The 19,175-nt window shown below is 42.1% G+C and overlaps 1 protein-coding gene across 1 annotated transcript; it reads left to right on the top strand.

Annotated features, from left to right (window-relative positions):
- The first annotated feature begins 3,752 nt into the window (after nucleotides 1–3,752).
- Nucleotides 3,753–6,154, top strand: LOC108106861. Its single transcript, XM_041819773.1, has 2 exons — nucleotides 3,753–4,975; nucleotides 5,232–6,154. The coding sequence occupies exons 1-2, from the start codon at nucleotides 3,859–3,861 to the stop codon at nucleotides 6,071–6,073; spliced, it is 1,959 nt and encodes a 652-aa protein (XP_041675707.1). The 5' UTR covers nucleotides 3,753–3,858; the 3' UTR covers nucleotides 6,074–6,154.
- The last annotated feature ends 13,021 nt before the right edge of the window (nucleotides 6,155–19,175 follow it).

The raw sequence follows: 19,175 nt of genomic DNA, 5'->3' as shown, positions 1-19,175 counted from the left end.
GAGTTTCGGGGGGGGGGTGGGCGTGTAAAACAAACGGAATGGCGACAAGCGCATAGTTTCATTATCCTTCGACGGGCAGACAGCGGAACAGGCACGGAACAGGAACCGTCGCTACACGAGGCGCATTACAAATTTTCGAAATGAAACTGAAATCAAATAAAGGACATTGCTTCGTACACAAACATCAGTCTGACGTCGAAATCTATATATATATATATATATATGTAGAGTATATATAAGGAACAGCCAACAAAACCAGCAACAATGCCACGCAATTAAAAATGGCCGTGCAGGACCAACAAAAAAAAAAGGAAAGGAAAAGCACCACAGGGGGTGGGAATTGGAAATTCAGAAAAAAAAATAAATAAAACAACCGAAAATTGGCAGCAGCGACAGCAACAACAAAACTCTGGAATGACAAACATGCTGCGAATTTGTAATCTGTAATATGAATTCGAATTTTAAAGATACATTCCCAGGCACCGGCCATGGAGGGAGCTGAAACAATGTGGTGGGGCATGAAGCGGAAACGGATGCAGGTGAATATGATTGCAGTTCGATTTAATTGAGTTGCACAAGGAATGCCAGGCAAGGACTGAAAGAGACACTTACATACTCACACATGCTGATGAAGCGCTGTGATGTAAAAATTAAAAAAAAAAAACGAAACGATGAAAAAAACAATCAGAAAAAGATTGGCAACAATCCAATCAGCTATACTGTAATTGGCAAAATGCAAAATTGCGAATGAACGAATACTTTTTGCGGCAAATTGATTGAGAACTCAAAATTGCTAAAATGATGAAATGTAATGCAAATGCGGTTTCAGTTCTGGTTGGCTTTCGGGAACGTCCACAAGTAATGTTTTCAAGAGGGGGAGGGATAATGTGATCTGCTATATCGAGCGGAAAAGTGCGATGAGTTTAACCTGTAAGTGCGATAAGTAAGTGTCAATCATGTTGGGATATTGGTTAATAGATGTGCACTATTATTCCACTTTTGATTGATTATTCAGATTAGTTTACATTTTTACATATTATATACTCAAGCTCCTAACAAAACCTCACTTAAAATTGTAAATTGATCTGGAAACTTGCTTCCTATAACTCATTTTAAACTGCTAATCGATCACTTTACCAATTATATCTTCTTTCGATGCCTGCCAACATTTATTTTGCACACTCTCTTCCTCTTTTTCCTCTAATTTTGGCCAGTTTTCAAACTTCCTGACTGACTGACTGATTGCTTTGTCTTATCAATGCCCTCCAACCGAATACAATTCAATTTGTACAACTGCCACACCCACCAACAGGCCAGAGTGACGCCCAATTTGTCTTCTGCTTGTATTTATTCCCTTTTTTTGGCCAGGTTTTACCTCTGTCTGTTTTCCTGGCGTTTCTAATCAGAATTTGTAACCAATTTTCAATGCTCGATGCGTTTCCTTTGTCGCTTACGCAATCATCCAAAAACCATTTTGTACCAGCTCCGAAAAAAGCATTTGACTTTGCGATTGAATCAAACAATCAATTATCTTGTCTTCCTCTGTCTTACTTTTTACTTTTTTTCTTAATATTTTCTTCAGTTTTTTTTTTCTTATTTGTCGTTGCCGTCTTTGATGTTCTCCACAAGCAGTTGCCACTTTTATTGGCCACATTTTTGTCAAATGCGCAATGTCAAAAAGACACTGAGTGCTCTTGGAAAGAAAGAAGACAAGAAATTGGTAGAAAATGCAAATAACAGGCAGTCAAAAGTCTGCATTCCCGAGGATTAGAGGGCCTAGAATCAAGTTTCGGAACTTTAGGAATAAGAAAATTATAATTTTAAGCGAGGAGATGGGAACTAAGAAAGGTTATGTGAGGATACTGCCTGATGATACTTCATAAGTTATGGGTTTTAAAGTTTATTTATTAATAAAGTTTTAAAGTTTTCTATCTGTAATGATATACTCGTATAATGAGGATTAATAATTGATCTCTATCCAAAAAAAATCCACTTTGAGCTATTTCCTCGGCAATTTGGAAGCTTTCCCGGCTTTTTAGTGGTCCCTGCTCCTTTTTTCGGCCATCTTGCACGTCAACAGGAAGTCAAATATACGCACACCAGCCAGCTAGCGAAGGCACACCAACACACTTGTGGCATGGCAAGTACAAACATGTCCGCTGCAAAATGGCGAGCATAAATTTCCGCTTGCCATCCGCCGTCTGACGTTTTATGAGCGGAGAGGCAAGAGCGAAAGGGAGAAGACTGCAAAGGAAAACTGAGCCAAAGATTGTTTATGATGGCCAACAGTTGATTCATCGCATTTAACGGCTAACGCCGAAGCATACTCAGCAGAAAAAGAATCAAATTCGCGAGTGCCGAGCGTGAGCATATGCGAGGAGTGCCATTTTATGCTGAATTTATGAATTTATATTTCTGCCGCAAGCTCATGAGAATGCGAGAAGGGTCTTCTAATATATTGAGGCAATAAATTTGCCAAGGAGACAACGCATCTCTCTCTTGCAGATATCCTCCGTAAATGCCTGTAAACTCACTCAACTCCTTCATCAATTATGATTATTTACATGTTGACATCTTGCTACACGCAGCACGCCCCCTTTTAAAGCCCTCCCCCCAATTACCAGTGATTGTTTTCCAAACTGGTCTGAAATTGCATTGCCGCTGATCCCCCAATTGTTTTGGGCCAGATGTCGATGGCTTATCATTTAATGAACTGCCCAGATCGCTGGAACAGCATAAACACAATATGACTATTGTACTTATGGCCAATATAACCCCCCTTATTATTATTGTCCGCCCGGCCAGCCATTGGCTTTTATTTAACGCGCTAAAGTCAACGCTTATTTTTATTTAGGTCAACTTTATTATATGCACATAATTACAAAAGCCAACAAACTGAGCCTCCGTGTGTGCTGGCCGGAGATAAAGCATTTATGAAGACAGACATGTGGGAATTGCGGTGCTGGCAGGACAAACAAAGTGGGGTTGGGCTGGGTCCCGGAACTGCCCTCCATCAGCCTTCCGAGTCTCATTTATTTGCGCTGTTCTAATAATAAGAAATAATGTCGTTTCATGTCCTATTCCAGCTTGGCCTATTGTCTATGGCAGTGTCCTTGCTGCTGCTTCTCCGGTTGCCAGGCTGCTCTAAAGGCCCAAAGTAAAATATTTATGCGACAAAAGACAATTTTGGATTTATGCCTCGCTCTCTCTCTCTCTATACTATATATATATATGTATGTACGTACGGGTAACACATCCAACCACCAGTACTAAAAGCAGCTGACTTTGGCTTTTTGTGCCTGTAGTATTTTTCCCTTTTTTGGTTTAACAGGAACTGCTCCATAAATAGCACAGCCTTGTCAGGCTCTTTCGTGTGCGAATTTATGTGGCAATGGGCAGGAAATTGTATGGCTAACATGACTCGATTTGGGGGGGGAAGCACTGCGGCCTGAAACTGGGACAGCAAACTAAAGTGTGCAAACTTTAATTGAGGTTCATTTGGCTGGATGCTAAAGCCTGCCATCCTCTGGGTAAGCAAATTTTAAAAGTGACATGGATTAGGTTGCTGTAAGTTGATTTTCACTGGCCTGGGATGCGTCATTTTGTTGCCAAGCACAGCATAAGATGTTTGTATTCCAAAAGGGACCTAAAAGAGTTTTATTTTCTTTCATTTGTGCCACATTTTGATAGCAATTTCCTCCTTAAAACAAAATTTTTAAAAAAAAAATTTAATCAGTGAGTCTTAGCTTTAGCTCTCAAACCCCGGCACTCGGGTCTTTTATCATAAAAAAAAGTAAACAAACAAAAATTCGATCTGTGAAAGAAAATTAAGAGTATTCACATCCGATCAAATCGGAAATGAGCAAGGGAACGTTGCAGCGGCGCGACTCCGCTTGCCAGGAGAATAATGATCCACAAAAAAGTCGACGCAACTGCCACGAATATCGCTTCCATCAGACGGAGATTTATCCATCGATCCGACCATGGATATCGCGTTGCGATGCCAGCAAGGATGTGGCCATTAACGAGTTGGCCAACGCCCCTCAGTCTGATGGCTGTGGTCGACCCATCGTCATGATCAAGGACGATGGACTGCTCGCTTGGCATCAAAGCCCCCACAAGGACACATTGAGCTTCTATGGCGTTGGGTTGACTGCCCATCAGCCCGAGTCAGTGAAGTTCAACCAGCTGCTGGCCGCCTGCCTGGTCAAGGTCAGCGGCGGTGGCATTCCGCGGAGAAGTCTCAAAAAGTCTTCATCCGCACCCGTAAAGATAAATCCTGCCTGCAGTTTACTTACTTCTCAGATTTGTAAGCCTTTTATTTTGAACCGTCAAGCCCTAGAGTCGGAGCTCCAGCAAATGCCTCGTGTGCAGCAGCAGTTGGATCCTCGGAAAGCCTTTGAGGATGTATATTGCACCAATCCTCCCGATCCCAGTGATCCCTTTGGAGTGACTAGACAATTTGGTGCTGTGATATCTAGAAAACAAGCCCTTGACATGGTAACCAAACACAGGAAGGGCTCTTTTGGTCGTCGTCGTCGTCGCCACTGGTACTGTCCCATGGATTGCGAGAAACCTGGAAATAAATGCACTCAATACGAGTGGGCCAAGTACAAGCTAGATCCTCGTCCCTATAACAACGAATTTCGGGATTGGCTTGAGGCACAAAAGGAGCAGATCAATCGGGAGCCAAGGAACTATGACGAGCTATACGAAAGGTTCCTTCAGTGCTTCGAACAGAAAGATTCTCCAGATCCAGATTGCCAGAACTACGAGAAATGCTGCAAGCCTAAGAAACCCAAAGAAGAGGACTTCCAAGGAGGCGGCGATGGAGCTAGGGATGGAGATGGAGGTGGAGGTGGAGGTGGAGGTGGAGGTGGGGTGGAGGTAGAGTTGGGGATGGATATGGACCCCCAAAAATTGAAAGGCGTTCTGGTGAGCCTGATAAACGAAAGGACGATGACACGCCTGGAGTAAAAGTTCGAAAGGTAGACAGAAGAAGTGGTGAGCGAGAAGATGAGCCCGGAGACAGGAAGGATAAAGGAGAGAAGGATAAAGGAGACAAGGATAAAGGAGACAAGGATAAAGGAGAGAAGGATAAAGGAGACAAGGATAAAGGAGACAAGGATAAAGATGAAAATAGACAAGACAAAAATAAAGACAAAGGAAAAGACAAAGATAAAGACAAAAAAAAGATAAAGATAAAGATAAAGATAAAGATAAAGGAACAGATAAAGATGTGGAAAAAGAAAAAGATAAAAATAAGGAAAAGGAAAAGGATAAAAGTGTAAAGGAGGAGGATAAAAATAAAGAAAAAGCCCAAAAAGACAAACAAAATACAAAAGATAAAAATGATAAAAGCAAAAATACAGCCAAGAAGGACTTCATGGACGAAGAGGAAAAAGAGAAATCCAAAAAGAAGAAACCAAGAGGATCCTCAGTGTTCTCCGACAAAGGAAGACCCAGTGCAGTACCGGATGTTATGTGGGACAACTACTCAGAGAAACCCAGTGAAAAGCCAACAGTAACTGGAAGTGAAACGGATTTCTTGAAGGAATGGGACAAGCTCCATCCCCCAATACCATCCAAGCCTTCAAAGAAGAAAAGGAAAAAGGTTAAGACGAAAGTTCAAAATGAGGACAAGGACAAGGGTGAAGGCAGAAAGCCCTGCGATCCCTGTCCACCGCCAGGTTGCAAGTGTGCGATCTGCCATTTTATGGATCGCAATTATATGGAACCCGAAGCTCCCTTCATGAGGGACATGAGGCAGGCCGAGAAGATGCGCCAGCTGCGTGCATATTACAAGCAAATGCGCCACCGTGACTATATCCAGTGCCGAAATGGACCGGAAAACCGGGCACCCAGGCATAACTGCGATCCCATTTACTGCACTAAATTCTTTTGCCGAAATCCTCGACTCGCCGATCACTGCGATTCCCTTGGTGCCGTCCAGAATCTACAGAAGCTCCTCTCCGTCACCAATGACAGCAAGGATAACTGCAAGTTGCTCCAACGTGTCGAGAATCTACGGAGAAGGCTCTGTCAGCGTATCTGCGATTGCATTTTGCCGTAAAAGAGTTCAGTTTTAGTTTGTAACTTGCAAAGGGAGAGAATCTATTTCATTGGCAATAAAAATGTTTTGGCTGTACAAGAATTTTCAGTAAGTTTTTATTGAGTAAGCAAGATGAGTAAGCCACTTCAAGTGGGTGTCTTTCCAAAGCGAAACATAATCCAAGGCACTTTTCCACTCAGCCATAATTCTGCAAGTACAAGGCACTTATTACACAATACCCACATTATCCCAATCAGCAAACAAATCCTGGGCGGCAAACTCAAACGCCAAATCCTTAGGCAATCCGGTTTTTGGTTGAGTTGGGCCAAGCGGAGCATTACAGCCACTTTATTTTCAATATCGAATTTCCCAAAAATTTTTCAACAGCCGCAAACACTTGAACGTTTTCCCAGCGCTCAATTAAAGGCCATTAGGCAGGAGCGTAGCAGTGGGGGGAAAAGTCCACAGTCGGCTATCAGAAAACTACCCAAACCCATTACCAAATCCTGTGCAATATGTGTGCTATGTTTGGCCAAAGGATATACTGGAAACACGCATTGAATTTCGCAGACAAAGGACACTGGCTTTTCGAGAATTCCCCCCCATATGCAGAAATTCACATGGTGGAAATCCGTCCCACATTCCGGCACAGAGCTTTTCCCCCAGGCACATTACTAGGCGAAAAATGTTTTGGCCCTCGGGGCTGGGGAGTAATTAAAGTTTTGCTCAAGTGTCGATAAATTATGCGGAAGACGCTCTATGCAAATGGCTTACAACAATACGAGCAGCTGCCAAGCGAAGCTTGACGAACTGACAAGCTGACAGACTGCCGGGCGGACGGATAGGCGGACGGACCGGCAGATGGACAGGCAGTTGGGCATTCTTTCAGCCTCCGAATGACAGGCACTTCATCATCGTGTCCTTCGGCGAGTGTGTAATTCATCACGCGAACAACCGCAGCTTCCCCCTCTCTCACTCTCTCTCTCGACATCCGCAAAAGTGACATGACATGTTGAGCCTTCAGTTTGGCCCCAAAAAGGAGGCTGGGCGGGGATACGGGATCGAGTAATTTCCCCATCTCTCGGAGAAGGCTTTAAGTTCGGTGAGCCGCTTTTCGTGATGAGGCAAAAGGAATGCTATTAAGCAAGTTGACATTAATCGTTCTGACTTTTAGGCGAAGGACAAAGAAGGGGCGACGGAAAGTCAAGGCGGCCTCATGTGTCCTGGTGCTAATGAAGCTCAGGCAGCCTCTCGGCTGCTGCCTGTAATGGGAAAACAATTAAGTATGTAAAATGCAAATGACGAGCCCTAAAAATCTTGTCAAAATGCTCGTCATGCATATTGATAAGTTTAGGGAGTGTGGAAATGGGAAGGAGGTCTTACATGATGTGCAATTAGTACATCCTCCTTGGCTGTCATCGGTGAATAAATATGAGCTTCAGGATTGGCAACCCAGTATTGTTTGCAGGACTGAATGCTTTGATTAAATTCAACCTGTAGTTAAAGATGATCAAGGGAATTTTCAGATTAAATTATATTTTTATCTTCTGCTGTTTTATTCAGAAAGTGCAGCATTATTGTCCCAAGCTAAGCCTCAACTAAAACTGCAAATGAATACTAAAATCAAATCTTTAATAATGTGCAAATAAATAAGCATTTACCTATCTGCCTGCCATTTTCAACGTATGTCGGTTTTATGAACGGGGATTTGGGGGAAAAGCAGGCCAGAACCAAAGCCTAATTATCACCACGAAGCTCCTTGGCAATCAGTTGCTATATGCTTAAATCCTAATTTATGTTTAGAATGGGAAAATTGTTGATGCAGTTCCAATGATAAAATGCAATTCAAAATGGTTTGAGCGATCCAATAAACAGGATTACTCATACGCCATGTGGCCATCCGGCCACCCACAAATTTCCTTTCAAGTCGCCTGTCTGATTAAACTACTGCAAATTTTCGCATACACTACTACTATATATTTATGTTTGCTTAATTAATGAACACTAATACCCTTGTTTACTGGCCCTCAGCCCCAAAATCCTGTTACTCCTTCGCCCACCTAACTTAACCAATTTCCTGTTGCTCGAAGCAAGGAGCAAATTTCTGTTGGTCGTTGAAGAAGATGCTGGGATCTATTGTTTGCGGCAAACTGCACATTAATGTTAATGCAATTATGAAATTCAAACCTTGTTTATTTGTGTGCTGATAATTCCAGGGTTTTGATTTAAGTCCACCGAATAATTGCTGCAGTTCATAGGTTGCTTGGCATTGACAAAAACCAAATTCAAATCTGAAGTATTAAGTTTAATATTTACAAGGTGTGTACATAATGGTATAATAACACTATAGTTACCAAATGCTAACTGTGATTAAAACAGTTTCGGTTGTAATACATGGTAATTATTATTGAGAAACTCTTGAATTTAAACGCACACAAATTTTAGATTGATTGCCTTCCTTTGGCTTGGGAAAACTTCTCTCTGTAAAGTCCATAATAAAACTGATAATTGACTCAACAAATTTTATATTATTGAAATGGCTTTCCCCTCGAGTTTACTTTAGTAAACTTTTCCCGCAGCTCACTTTCTTAAACAGCGCTAATAATGAGAAAAAGTTGAAGTGCCTTTACGAGCGCTTACAACGTATGAAGAAGGCGATTAGCATTAAACTGGGCCCAGACCCGCACATAAAACCATTTTATATCCTCGCTAAACAGGTGAGGAAAGCCAGAAAAACCCAAACAGGTGACATTCCCTACCAACAACGAGCCTCCCCACCAACAAGTTGGCCAATTTTCCGGAAATGTTTTGGCTTTTTATTGGTCGCGTGTCCCGTCATCATCCCAGTTTTGCTCTTTAGATCCCACCGTTGACTCTCCAAAATGGCCAGAACATAAAAATTGTATTAAGCCATAAAGTGGAGTGTAGAAATAAAAGCAGCTAAAATATACATAAAACGATTTTATATGCGGCTGCCAGACAATTGAATTGACTTCTTGTACTCTCCTCAAAGGCGTGTCTTGATTCATCTATTAAACTCCATTGTTCTGCCAGTCAAAACTTTATTGGATCTAAATTCATGTTTTCGTCTTTTCTGCTACCAAAGTCCTTTTGCTAGGTTACACAAAAGAATGGGAAAATCTTCTATTCGATTTTTTTCGATTTCATATTTTCTTTCCATACCCATTAGTCGAAGGCTTTTAGGGCATATAAGCATACCATGTTAATCCTTGATCCTTTCAGTTCCTTTGTATAGGTTTTCATATCCTTGAGTCTTAGTTAATGGAAGTCAATGAAGCTATATAAAACAGTTTTGCAGTATATGAGAAGAGACTTTACCTTTAACTTTTTTGCTGCTAAACTTTTCATTTTTTTAAGCCTTACTTCAATTTCAAGGAAGTTGCAAAAGGTATCCTTTAGTCGGTTTTTGCATGTCTTCACATTTTTTTTTTTGCTGAACTCCTCATGATGTTTGTCATTTGTGAGTTGTGTGATGTTTGTGTGAGGGGGGGAAGGTTGGACCACTTGAATCCGGAATCCCACCGACAGGGAGTTCGCAGTCTGAAGTCAAGTGCGTCTGTTCCATGCTCATGCACTTGCCCCAAATATGATTTCAATATTTTTTCTGCTAAGAACATTTCAATTTATGTTCTTTCGTTTTTGGTTTCGAGTCTTGCTCAGTATGCGAGTGGCTGCCTGTTCCCCTCTTCAGTGTCCTCCGGCTTAGTGCAAACATAAATCGCAGAGCATATTACACAATGCTAGATGCGTGCCCGGCTTCCATGGGATGGCAAACGAGGTGGTCTGGTGGCCCTGCATCCTGCATCCTTCATCTCCTTTTTCCTGCCAGTGTTTGCATTGCAAATGGCTATAACGATGGTTTGGTAGGAGTGCAGGGGAGCAGCGGATTGAGTAAGCATAGTTAGGGTTACGGGAACAAAGAGCAAACTTTTTACGCTACGATTGTCCTGTTGCTGCACGTGAGGGGAGCAGCGGGATTGGGAAAATCCCGCCCCTAACTAAGAACCCCAGCTTATGTGGGTAGAGATGAGGGCTCCATGGTTCCCAGCACGCTCCGATTAGAGTCAGACAACGTGGGAAGCTGTTGAACTATCAATATTAAAAAGGGAGCGTGAAAGGGATTTTTAAAATATTCATTCGTCCTTGATTAATCTTGTTCTGCCATCAATCAATGCTCTGGAAGGGGTCGAAGCTCAGTTTATTTTTTTTCTACTTCCTCGAAAAGGTACTTTGAAGGGAGAGGGCAAGTACTTTACTTGTATTGAATATTTAATATACAGTTCAGAATTATAGATTAAATGAAAACGTAACTAGAAATGGAATAACTTAAAAAGTACGTTTGTTTATATTTTAGAACCTTGAAGACTGTAAAGTGGTCGTGAGTAAAGCCACATATTTATTGGCTAATCAAGACGATCCCCAGCTCGGTCGTGTCACTATGCTATCGCCATCGGCAAGATAGTTTGCTGGGGAAAAGAGACATCCCCAAAAAGTGGTTCGCCTCCAAAAGCGTCCTGGCTGCTTCTCGTCTACGTGTTCTGCCTGCCAAAGCATTCAAATTGTTTACCGTATGAGCGGGGTGCGCACGTGAAAGCCAAAAGAAAATTGTAGTAAATTTTAAATGGTACGGCAGCAAAAATGTGCAGCGGCGCCTCTCCGCCAAGAGCCAGGAACCAGGAGCCGGGATCCTGGATACAGGATCCAGGAAGCAGGAGCCAGAGCCGTTGCCTTGACGCAGTGTAATTTATTGGCAGCACGTTTATCATGCCGTCGACTCGGCCTGAACCTCCTAGTACCTACCCCTCTGCTCACTGCTACTGCTCCTTCTCCTTCTTGTGCTCTTTGTGCTCCTCCTCGGAGTCAGCAACTCTCGCCTACATGCAGTGCAGTCTCGTCCCTCTCCCCCAGCTCACCTTAACTCCTCCTTCTGCTTCAACTCCCTGGTAAGCCCAAAAAATGCAACCATGCGCCGCATGCAAAAATGCCTATGCCTAGGCAGGCACTGAACTTTAAAACGTGATCTAAAATGGTGAAGAAAGCTCTTACAGAAAGTTAAACGTGTATACTTTTTATACCTTTAACTTTAAAGAGCTATCAGAATGATAAAAAACTTTCAAATATTATTTTTCCCTTTTCCCTTACAAAATTTATTAGGTACAAAAAAGAATCATTAAAATTTACTAATTTCTCTCACTGCAGTCCCAACTCAGAGTGCTGCAGTTGGATCTGTTTCCGCCCCTTTTCCTGCCCCTTCAGCTTGCCACAATATTTGCACAAATTGCATCCAACGAGCGGGCGAGCGATGGCGGGGCTCCTTTTCCACATCCTTTTTACTTACTTTTATCGCTCGGGCCAATGTTTGTCGAGCATTTTGAAAGCCGGCTCGAAGCCCTTTTCCCATTGTTTGTCTGCGGCAACGGCGGCTGCAACATTCATTAAAATGTTGCCAATGTGTTTTTGTGGCAAATTGAAGCTGTCTGAGGCCTCCACTCTCGGCTGGGCATCTGGGATATGCATTTTCCGAGTAGTTTCATATGCATAAACATGAGGCAACGGATTAGGCAGCAGGTGGGTATATGGTTGGGTAGATATGGGAGATATAGCAATGATTGGAAATCAGAAGTCTCTAATGGCTGTGTCAGGTGTTGTTGTTGTTGTTGTTGTTGGGGAGACTACACATAAGCAGGGATGCCTCAATGATGGAAAGCATTTTCAGTCTCTCTGATGATCTGAGGATGTTTTATTAATGATTATACCTTCAGATTATCTCATGCCCCGTGATTCATCTCTATCTTTATCTATTTTTTATTAACAAAAGTTAAAAATATAAGAATTTTCTTGGTTTTCTTCTACTTTAAACTATATCTTCTTTGTCTTTTTGATGGGAAAGTGCCTTTTGATCCCACTGGTAGTTGGCATTCTCATCTCCAAGCTCTTCTTTGTACCATCTTTTCTTCTCAGACAACCTCTCTTTTCCATTTCCCAGCATCCAGCATGAGCAACTGCATCTAATTGTTATTTAACTAAATCATAAACGTTTGCAATTAAGACGGCGCCTGAACTCCTCCTTCTCCATGGCTTTTCCCACAAACTGTTGACACTTTGTTAGCAATTAGTCTGGTCAATAGAGTGGGCAAAGAAGGAGGGGCAAATTGGGGGTTGGGAAAGCTACCCGAACGAAAGTTGAGTGAAGGAGACAGGAGCTGAGAAGGAAAAAGTGCCTGGACCAGGCATCGCCTCAAATGTGGAAAATTGCAGCAATTTTTTGCCATCTAATTGGGGCAGTCACAAAAAGGAAACGGCGATGGCAAGAAACAGAGGAGGAAACAGCAGCAGGAAAAATAAGAAGAAAACGAGAGGGGGAGAGCAGTGAGGCAGCCTGGCCAGAAAATTAATTAAAATGCTGACTTCTTTTCTATTTACACAACAAATTGCGGCAAATGCGCATAAATCAAATTGTTCGCACCATTCGATGTTTGCCTTTGCTGCCATCATCCGAAAATATGGGACCCAGGGAAATTCAATTTTCCATGCATATTTCATGTGTTTGTGTGTGTTTTTCGGCGTGTTTAAAGCCGCACTCGATGGGGCGGCCCCTTGAAAACGAACCCCCAGTCAGCCCAGAAAAACCCCAGAGCAACCCAACCATGAGCAAGCCAACAGGTTTTTACCACTCATCGTTGGTGTTTTGCGGGGGGCGGTCAAATCGGTGGAAAACAAAGCATTGCAGCGGAAAAAAAACCCAAAAGTTTTGCTCTTACGACTGTTTGATACCTATTAAAAACAAAATGTTACATTTTGAGATGACAACACGAAAATTTCTTAATAAAAAACTGAACTAAGGTTACCTTCTTACTTAAAATTCTATAAAATGGCCTGAAAAGCATAAAAATAAACCGAAAAATAGTAAAAATTAAAAAAAAATCAATACACCCTCACAGTTTCCAGTACACCGTGCGGAAAACAGCAGAAAAAATGAAATGCGTGAACAAAAAGCGACCCAAGGGAGCACGCCAAAAGGGCAGGACCATAATGGCAGCAAGGGATGAGGATGAGGATTGGGCAGGAGTATAACTGCTGATGGGGTGGGGGGGGGAAGGGCATTTGAAGCAGGGACAATCGTGCTTTTGGCAGTGACTGTCAGCCTGTTTTTGATTCATGCGTTAAATGAAAATTAATCCGATTTAATCTGTCGCTAATTAGGTTTACTTTGGGTTGCTTTCGCACCTCCTGTGTGGCAAGACCCACTGAACGCTCCAACCTCTGAACCTTCTGTAATTGTAACGAATCGTATCGATTCCGATATCCACTTATACCACGAGTATTGTGTTCGAAATCAATTAAGGTTCCAAGAGCAGTTCGAAATACAGTTGGCAATTTGCAAACCCCGAAATAGATTAATGGTTTGGCCATGGGAAAAAAACCTTGATTTATTGCTCGGTTAAATAATTCGATTTCCCATTTGAAATATTTATTTCATTGAGCAATTAATATCTGCCTTTGTTATAAATTTAAGTCTGTTAATTATAAGCGTTAATTGGTTAAAGATAAAAATTATTTCACATATTTTTAGTCCAATCAAGCATATCGATTTCTTAGAGTTGCAAAAATAATCAGACTAATAAAACAAAATTCCCCCAAATTATGGCCAATAAAAGGCAATCTCACTTTAACGCTTTCGATATGAATCCCGTAAAAACACCTTCACAGGGCTTTAAGCCGATTTAAATAACTGGCTTTGATCGCACTATGCACGTACCTTTTCCAACGGCCTCCCCAAATCAATGCTGATGATGACACTCATACGCACTGTTGCCCTTTCATTTTAGCCCTTGCTCCGTCGTCGGCTGTTGTTGACAACATTGTTTCAAACGCACACCGTTGCACACACGCTGATACGCACGCCCATCCACATGTAAAAGCTCCTGGCATATGGCCATGTCTGTATCTTGGCTAATACACTGGAGAAAACTATGGGAAGTTTCGTTTTAAAAGTCTTTTCCTTGAACTATTTAATAAGAGTTTCATATACCTAAGAAAACAAGGGAAAAATGTAAATATTTAGCTTGGGATATTTTTCTCTCAGTGCACCTGCGTAGACCTGCTGCCGGCTCGTTTGACTGGCTCATTTCCATAACGAAAACAAAGCCAAAAATCTGAAGTTTCATTAGACGAGGATGGCTCCTGCATCCGCTCATCGCCACGTCCCCGTGTCATCCTGTTTTTGGGCTTTCATTCCGGGGCGATGTCAAGAACCAGCAAATCCAAAGTCCCGGCCCCGGTGCGTCCCATCGTCGTCGTCGTCGTCGTCTGGCAGGCGTCTGTGCCTGCCCAGATAATATGCTTAATACGTTTTTATGTGCTAGTAGTTGGGCCTGAACCTGCATCCTTTGTCGGGTGTTTCATTGTTAGTGCCAACTACCGACTACCAACAAATACTAACAACAACCAACTGCCATTGACTGCTTGCTGGTGTGGTGGTGGCTCGCGTGAAATCAAATTTCCACTGAAATGACTTTTGGCCCAAAACAAAAACTTTTTGTTTTCTGTTGATCTCGTTCGCAGGTTGGGTTTTTGGTTTTGTGGAGCCATGAATTATGCAAAAGGACTCTAGGCTGGTTCGTTTTGGTTGCCTGTTGGTTATCAGAAACTATTGACCCATTAACGGGTCTTGTCTGTATGAAGAGGTGAGTCTATATGTGTGTGTGTGTTTGAATGGCACTCGAGTGCAGCAGCAGGCGTTGCCAAACAATCCGCAAACTAATTAACATAACGCATTAAAGCGGCAAACACTTTGGAATTATGTCAAGTGCCTCAGCTGGCAGAGAGGCATCAAAGGATTACCAGAACTGGCTGGCTGATGAGTATGCCTCTTTTCAGAGATGTTTCGTTTGAGTTTTTTAATACCCAGTAAAGTTGTGCTTCCAAGCTAGCATAGAGCACTGGGTAACCTTTGGTCGATTAAGATGCTTGTTCTTGCTTTTAGCCCTCACAAAAATGCATTTGCATTCATCAGGAACGGGAAATGGTGGAATCTGGAAAGTTCTTGGAGCTTTGTTTGCGCTTTGACACGCGCCCTGACACTCAAAAGGCAGCTCAAAGAAGCGACTGAGATGGCGATGATGATGATGAGGATAGTGATGCTGATGCGACGTCCCGACTTTTTTGACAGCGAGGAACGCACAAAAGCGCCAGACGTTGCATATTAAACACTCAAGTGGCGCCACTCGCCTACAGTTAGTCAAGGAGACTGAGTCTTCAAGAACTGCAGCATGTGAAGAAGATTTGCCGGAAGAGAAATCGCATGTGATTAGTATAGTTGGATGAATGGTATCTCGTAATCGTATTTAAAGTTGATTTTCCACAGTAAAAAGATATCGTTTTGAAGATGAAATTGATCGCATTAAATGATTGTTTTATATCGAAGTACAACTTGTATATAATTAATCCGAAAGTTCTTCAGGTGAAAGAGCTTTAAAAGCAGAGGCAGTCAGCAACAGACCTTTGGCATGAAACAATCACTTAATCGGGCGCATCTCTAGAGCTGTTGGCACTTGTGCTCCACTCATTATTTGCTCATTATTTACATTAAAACAATGGCTGGCCGTAATAAGCAATTACATAAAAGTTGATGTAATTATTAATTATTTAATGTAAATATAAATAAAAGTCACGACACTCTTCGGCCGCGTTGATGGCCGTGTGTGAAGTGCAATAAATGTATTTAAATTTATTGCATAATAAAGATTAAATATTTATTTACACAACGTTTCAATTAACTTTCGGCTTTGCTGACCCTCCTCCATTCCCCTCTCCATTGCATTCCATCCGCGACTATTATTCCTGTTTTTTGCGCCAATTTAATTATAAAATTTATTGTTTAAACTCGCGTCAGCAACAAAATGGCGTCCGACATGCCGGAAGTAGGTTGCCGCCGGCAGCCAAAAACCAGTTGAACGACCTTCTGCCTCATCCTCGAAACTTTTCCTGTATCTCTCTGTATCCCATCGTCTGGGAATGTGCCACATTTTATGCGGCAAGGCGCGGGAATGTAGGCCGTAAACTTGCCATAAATTTCCCAGAGCCACACGCACAAATGGCAAGGAATTCGTAGTGGTCGGTTTTTCCTTCTTTTTCTCATACCCCACTCCCCGTGTGTGTATGTAAATTTCACTCAATTGACATTGGTCAAGGGGTAGCAGTTTCCCCCAAGGGACCTGCAGTTTTCCCTGTTAGCTCTCGTTTTCCTGCACTTCAAAGTCAACGCAGCTGTTGCCCGGGCACAGGAAAAAAAGAGAGTCCGGAAACTGCACGGAAACGGAAGTCGCAGTGGCAGTGGCAATGGCGTCGTTGGGTGGTATAGGAAAAACGGGAGATCGGGTGATTGGGAAAAGAGAGAGCCAGACAGAGATGGCCAGTAGTAGCAGCTGTGCTGACCAGCCACACATCCTCACCACCCATCGTCCTTTTTCTTCTCGGCCCAAATGTCCGTGGAGAGATGAAAGTCGCGCTGCTGCTGTCGCTTTCAAAAATTCATATTCGTAATTGTTGACTGTATTGTCGCCCCAGAATTGTTGCCACTGCCACAAACACACTCAGTTGCCAAGAGGACTGCCACAGTCAAGATTCGTTAAGAGATAAACGGAGTGGCTGATAATGAAATGGAGATAAAGGAAGTAAAAATGCATGTACTTGGTTACATAAACTCTCATTAAATTTTGTATTATTTTATTATAATCTTTCTTTCATATTAAGTTTTAAGTTTTCTCCTGATGAAAAACCACTGTCTTGCCAACGCTTTTCACTCTCTTTTTGGGTTCTGGCACTCAGCTGGACTCTCATGCAAAATATACAATATTTTACTGGCTAATCTTATGCGGCCGGAACCGTTGAGTTCCGGCTCAGCTTTGCCAGCGTTTTCCGCTTTCCGGCTATAACCTCGCTCCATGCATATGTCTTGCACATCCTGACCCGCCAGCAACATGCAACATTCACCATTCAGCATGCAACGAGCGTTAGAGGTTCCTTTTAAAAGGCAAACTAGAAGGCTATTCGCGGTATACCAAATAAATTATTATGGTTAGAACTTTTCCCTGCCATAAATTGTCGCCTGAGCCTTTGCTTTATGAGTTCTCTGCCCCCTCCTGCAAATGGTGGGGAAATTATTTTTAGCCTTTCTTTGATAAGCAACTTGAAAATTGATGGAACTTTCTTTTGATTCCCTGCGGCTCATGTGTGCATGGGAAAAAACAACTACACAATAGTTATTAAATTAAATGTTATTGATTTTTTTACGAATTTTTTTACTTATTTATTATTATTTTTGTTAGCTGAAAAACCTATCTCTTTGAAATGTTTTTCATGAAAACAAACAACTTTTCTGTTTTATTCAATCGAATGAAATTTGTTTTCGGTGTGCACTTAGCAGAGAGCCGCCAGCATTATTCCACACATCATATTTATGTGAAAGACCCACACCCGCACAGAGGGCAACCTCTGCTGTGGACACAGTAGCTTCCACTCCAAGGCTGTGGAGCGGAGTCAAGTGCAGACATCGCTTTGTTAATTGCAGACGAGAGAGACCGCCGGCACTGATGAGTTTAATTGAAATAATGTGATCCACTCTTGGAGGGGGCACAAAAGAGAAATACATTAATAATAATTTTGTCTTTTTTTGGCTTGTCTTTCTAATGAAGTTCATTTCCCCCCCGAACCAAAAAAAAAAAGGAAAAGAAAATAGAGTGGACAGAAGCCGCATTGTAAAGTGCTTAATTGCCAAAGTCTAATGAAGCTTATGATTTGTCGCAGAAGTCTTCTACATGGCCTTTTGAAGTTCCACTCGAGTTTGCAGCTGCTCCAGTTTAAGCTCTTCAGATTGACATTAATACATTCCGGTTTCCGATTTTTGAAGTTTTGAAAAATGACGTAATATTTTTCATTCACTGATATTAAGACAGATTTATCTTGAGTTTTCTTAACTTAACTTACTTTTTCTCAACTTACTTTGCATTTCTAAAGCTATTACAAAAATTCTTTCCTTACTCCTTCATCAAAATTTGCTTGAATACCTTAAGTTTATGGCATTCTTTTGTAAGCTAATCTCTCGCATTAAATGAAAACTTTCCCTTTCACTCCTTCGTAGTTCAAAACTTTGATTGCGAATTGAACTAGCATTTGAATGGAATCGAATTCCGGGTTCAACATTCAATTTGCCAGCGGAATGTTAATAGGTTAGAGTTCAACTGACAAATAAAAAAATTTGAAGTAAGTTTCTGACTAAATGCATTCGAGTTGAAAATATTTGCACGCTTTCACCTCGTCCCCCTGCCTCACCCATCCAACTTGTTGGAACTTTATGCAGATTCTACATCACCAACCCACTTCCTGCCAGTCCCAAAAAATGATCTATTGTGGAGCTGCTGCCGCTAAAGTCATCTTTTGGAGAACAAATGCAACGGGACGAGGACTTGGAGAGGAGTCAGGAGTCGTACTCTGCGAAACTTGTGGCTGCTGCCCCGAAAGTTAAGTGAATTGTGCAAAAGTTTCTCGCTCGCTGCAAATTTGTTCAAGGCAACCGAAAAAAAAAAAAAAAATAAGTTGTAGAAAATAAAATTGTATAGCTTGAATCCCATTTCCTCCCCCAAAAAAAAAAGAAGAGCTAAAAGGTAAATATGCCCCAGTAGTAGCAACAAAAAAAGCAACAATGGCCCCATGGAATGTGCTACCAAATGCAAAAATGGCTTCTGTGGTTTCAATGGCAACGCGGCGACGACTCGACTTTTACTCTGCGAGATGGGGACCTCGACTTGCCGCTTTTCCGACATCGGGTGAACCGCTGACGCTATGAAATTTACCGTTGCGAACTTTTATGGTGTTGCGCTTGGCCAGGCGTCCGCCAGGTGGCGCCCCAACAAACCCGCACACACACACTCACACACACACACCTGAGCCACCACCACCAGTTGCATTGACACAAAAACAAGGTAAAATGAAAAGTTTTTATAAGGGGTACGAGGTGTTAAAGAGGGTATGCAAGACACGTGGCAAAGAACGTAAAACGAACGTATGAAGATCATTAGTAAAAGTAAAAATCAGGTTTTAA

This window comes from Drosophila eugracilis, unplaced genomic scaffold (genome assembly GCF_018153835.1).
Source record: "Drosophila eugracilis isolate 14026-0451.02 unplaced genomic scaffold, ASM1815383v1 contig_952, whole genome shotgun sequence".
Lineage (NCBI taxonomy): Eukaryota > Metazoa > Arthropoda > Insecta > Diptera > Drosophilidae > Drosophila > Drosophila eugracilis.
This window is presented reverse-complemented; position numbering and strand designations above follow the sequence as displayed.